Source organism: Gekko japonicus, unplaced genomic scaffold (assembly GCF_001447785.1).
Source record: "Gekko japonicus isolate JY-2015 unplaced genomic scaffold, Gekko_japonicus_V1.1 scaffold6608, whole genome shotgun sequence".
Lineage (NCBI taxonomy): Eukaryota > Metazoa > Chordata > Lepidosauria > Squamata > Gekkonidae > Gekko > Gekko japonicus.
The window spans coordinates 1-4,015 of NW_015175574.1; the positions used below are offsets into that span (position 1 = coordinate 1).

The window sequence follows — 4,015 nt, forward strand, 5'->3', positions numbered from 1 at the left end:
AATTGAAGTACAACGATCACTTGGGGGGGCGACAATTCCACCAACCTTTCAGCGTATTTCATGACCAGCATAGTAGCTGCTCAGGTTGGAGTCGCTCACAGAACAAAAACCATTCTGAAGTCTTAGCTGCCTCAAGAAATTATTTTTTAAAAAAATAACTAAGGATGATCGTTTTCCCTTTTAAAAGGTTCAAGACATTTAGATCATTGGTCCAAGGTATATGGTGTTGCTGTTGTTTCTAAAGAACTGTCTTCTGGCCTCAGCCTGGGGACTTCAGATCCTATCGGGGCAAGTCCAGGAACGCGGCTTCAGATAGTCCATGAAAGTGGGCTACAAGACCAAGGAGAAATTGCAGTGTTAGAGATCATGGGAAGAACTAGCTTGTTGCATTACAATCACTACACCACACCAGCATGCGCAGTTGAAGAGAAAAGAAGAAGTTGAGATTGGATTTATACCCCACCCTTCACTACCTAAAGCAGTCTCAAAGCGGCTTACAAACTTCTTTCCCTTCCCCTCCCCACAACAGACATCCTGTGAGGGAGAAGGGTGGGAGAGCACGGCGTCTGCGGTCACTTGAGAGCTGAGCTCCGAGCGACCGATTGTTTCTTCGGATTTAAAGGGTCTCTGAACAATCAGAGACCACCCCACGCTCCGAGGTAGGAGCAGTGGGGGGCAGGGGGCTTGAGCTGAGGTCCTAGTGAGAAGGCTACTCACTGGGAGACCTAATTAGCTCACTCTGAAGCAAGCCGGAGGAAGAAGCTCCCCAATTCTACTTAACTGGCCAGAACCGAAGGGAGAACTTTCCAACTTTGGCTGTGTTTTGCCAGAGTAGAGGGAAATGGCTAGGGAAAAATACCAACTAACTGCTAACAGAAGCGCAAGCGAAATCTAAAGAGAGATTTTAAAAAGAAGTAATGGAGTTTTGAGAGATAAACTGATATAAGATTTGTGGATGTATAAAGGGCTTGCAAGTCTCCACCCTTTCTGCGATCTCAATTGTTCCCTCCATTAGGAGGGGGGCAGGAGGCCCATTATAATAAGTGGGGTGAAATGGTAGAGCCGACCTGGAAATTTAATAAAGACTAAAAGTGCTTGCTATGTCCATAATTGACTATAATTGACTATTGATGGTTTTAAAACTGACTCCCCCCCCCCCACGGAGCGCGGCTTTGTACGGAACAGCTGGAAAAGACGGTGACCTTGAGCAAATAATAACAAAAGTCCAGGCCAAGGGACACTGGCGACTTTCCAGCACTGGGCAGTGAACCAGAACTGGGCTTAAACCATAACACTGAGATAATAGAGGCTGGGAAGTGAGCCAGACGGAACAAAACAATAAATAAAAGAGACAACAGCAAAACTGGTTGGAATTTGTATAAAGCTCAGAGAACAATCAGCAAAATGTCAACTGTTAAAAATGTTCACACTGCTAAGACTACACAATCTTCACCAGGGACGGGGGGGTGACTGTTAGTAAATTAGCAGTACCCGTGCAAAAAGAAATGCAAAGCATGATCGTGGAAGCAGTCGATCCAATCAAAGCTCAGATGGATCAAACTTTAAGACAAATAACATAAATAACTGAGCAATTTACAAATAGTATGCAAGCCATTCAAAAACAGGTGGCTGAAAATTCAAAGGACATAGCAGAGCTGAAGAAAAACAATGAGAAGACAAAGAAGAAGATTAAAGTGGTGGAAGAGGACACAAGAAGGATGGAAGATAAACAACGGGTATATGAACAAGAGCTAATACGATTGCAGGTAGAAAAAGTGGCATATGTTTTAAGATTCCAGAACATTCCAAAGGAAAAAGATGAAGACCTGTCAGGGAAGATGGCCAAATTACTGGCAGATCATATGGACGTGGAAAAAGATGAAGTGGAAAAAGAGTTTGATCAAGCATTTAGAATTAAATTTAGCCTATGCAAGACGGATGAAAGTTCCACGGGAAATACAAGTACGCTTCTATAAGAGGACGGTAAGGGACAAAGTATTGAGGGAAGTAAATGCAAAATCATTAATGAAAGATGAAACCAAAATAAAAGTTTTGAAGGAAATTCCCTGGAGGGTTAGGGAAAAAATAAGAGAATAGTCTAAATTGATATAGCTACTGAAGAAAAATGACATTCAATACAGATGGTTACTTCCAGAGGACATGGTTTTTACCTATCAAGGGAAAAAATACTGGATCACATCTATCTTTAAAGCGGAAGACTTTCTAGGAAAATATGGGGAAGAACTTGGAATGGAAGAGGAGGAGAAAGAAGAAGAAGAGGAGGAAGGGGAGAGAAAAGAAGAGGATCTACAGGTGGAAGGAGCAGAAGCCAACCTTAATCCCAAAGAGAAGAGAAGCCAGGTTGTCCGAAGGAAATCTCCGATTGGAACACGGTACTGGACAAAGGTGAAAAGGCACCAACAGAATGGCAAGAACAATGGATAAAGGGGATTTCAGGTGTGGCGCAGCAACAGGCGGTTTTTTGGGGAGGCTCCCAAGCCGCCAGATCCTCTTTTTGTTCTTTTTGAAGCTCCCCAGCCTTTCCAGTCCGGGGGAGCTTCGTCTGATCTCTCGGAGGGAGAGCAGATAGCAAGAGGCTTGTTTTCGGCCACTCACACACACAGCAAGTGTGTGGGAGAGGCCGTTTTTGCCTCGATGCAGGAGCGATCGAGGGAGCAAAAAGCATGATTTCCCACCAATTAGGTAAACAGAAATTGGATATAATTTGTTTAAAAGAAACACATATTCGTGAAAAAGATAAGAAATATTTGCTAAATAAAAAATTAGGAAAAACGTTTATAGCTTCAGACAAGAGGGAAAAGAAGAGGGGAGTGACAATAATAGTTAAAGAAAACCTATTCCCTGAAAAAGTTCATGCTTCAGATGATGGGAGAATTTTGATGGTGGAAATCCAAAATCAAGAGAAAAAGATTTTGGTAGTAAAAATGCTTCAGATGATGGGAGAATTTTGAAGGTGGAAATCCAAAATCAAGAGAAAAAGATTTTGGTAGTAAATATTTATGCACCAAATCAAGACCAAGAGAAATTTTATAAGGAACTCCATGAACTTATTGTTGGACAGGGCTGTCAAAATATTTGTTTACTCACCCCACCGCCCCATGCCATCCCGGGGTTCAGAGGCGTCGTCGCCCGCCGACTGTGCGAGCCAACGTAGGCTGGAGGGCTGCTGGACCTCCTGATGGCCCCTGGTATTTTTGGCCCCTGTGTAACAGAGGGTTGGACTGGCTGATGTGTGACACAGTGTATTTATCTTTTGTATATGGTTTCCCATTTGTGCTTACCTTACAATAGTAGGCTGATGCAGTGCTAGGGGCAGGCCTTCTGTGCTGCTGCTAGTCCACCAGTGGCTCTTAGCCACAAGGTATAGATAGGAACTCTCAGTGTGGGGCAAGTGATGCTCTATATTCTTGGTACTTGGGGGGGGACAGTGGGAGGGTTTCTGGTGTTCTGGCCTCACTGCCAGACCTCCTGAGGGCACCTGGTATTTTTGGCTGCTGTGTGACACAGAGTGTTGGACCTGGATGGGCCACTGGCCTGATCCAACATGGCTTCTCTTATATTCTTATGTCTAGCACAGTGATGCTCTGCATTCTTGGTGCTTGGGGGGCAAGAGTGGGTGGGCTCCTGGAGTTTTGACCCTGCTGGTGGACCTCCTGAGGGCACCTGGGTTTTGTCCAGTGTTTCCTCTAAGTGCAAGGTAGCTCACAGTTTTTTAGCCTCCGGCTCATACATTTTTGTCTTAATTCAGGAAAGATGCCTCCAGAGCAAACTAATTTATGCAGTAGCCAAATTGCTCACTCATAGCTTTAATGCCAGTCGCTCACAAAGGAGCATCCCGGGATGTGATATCAGAGTCATGTGACAGGAAGAGGGGGAGCTGGACCATAACCAACAGACCGAAAGGGCCAAGGACAAGAAACAAAAATCAGTCATCAAGAGGTTCCGGTGATGTCAGGGGGTGTGGCCTTATGACACACTTCCGGTGATGTCAGGG

At 44.6% G+C, this 4,015-nt stretch overlaps 1 protein-coding gene across 1 annotated transcript in view; it reads right to left on the minus strand.

Moving 5' to 3' along the window:
* Window positions 1–102: 102 nt before the first annotated feature.
* Window positions 103–4,015, minus strand: part of SOAT1 (sterol O-acyltransferase 1) — a gene marked incomplete at its 5' end in the record, with an annotated part of 26,235 nt that continues 22,322 nt past the window's right edge. Inside the window, one exon of the mRNA XM_015426040.1 lies at window positions 103–330. Coding sequence (XP_015281526.1) covers window positions 274–330 — 57 coding nt within the window. The remainder of the gene's footprint in view (window positions 331–4,015) is intronic.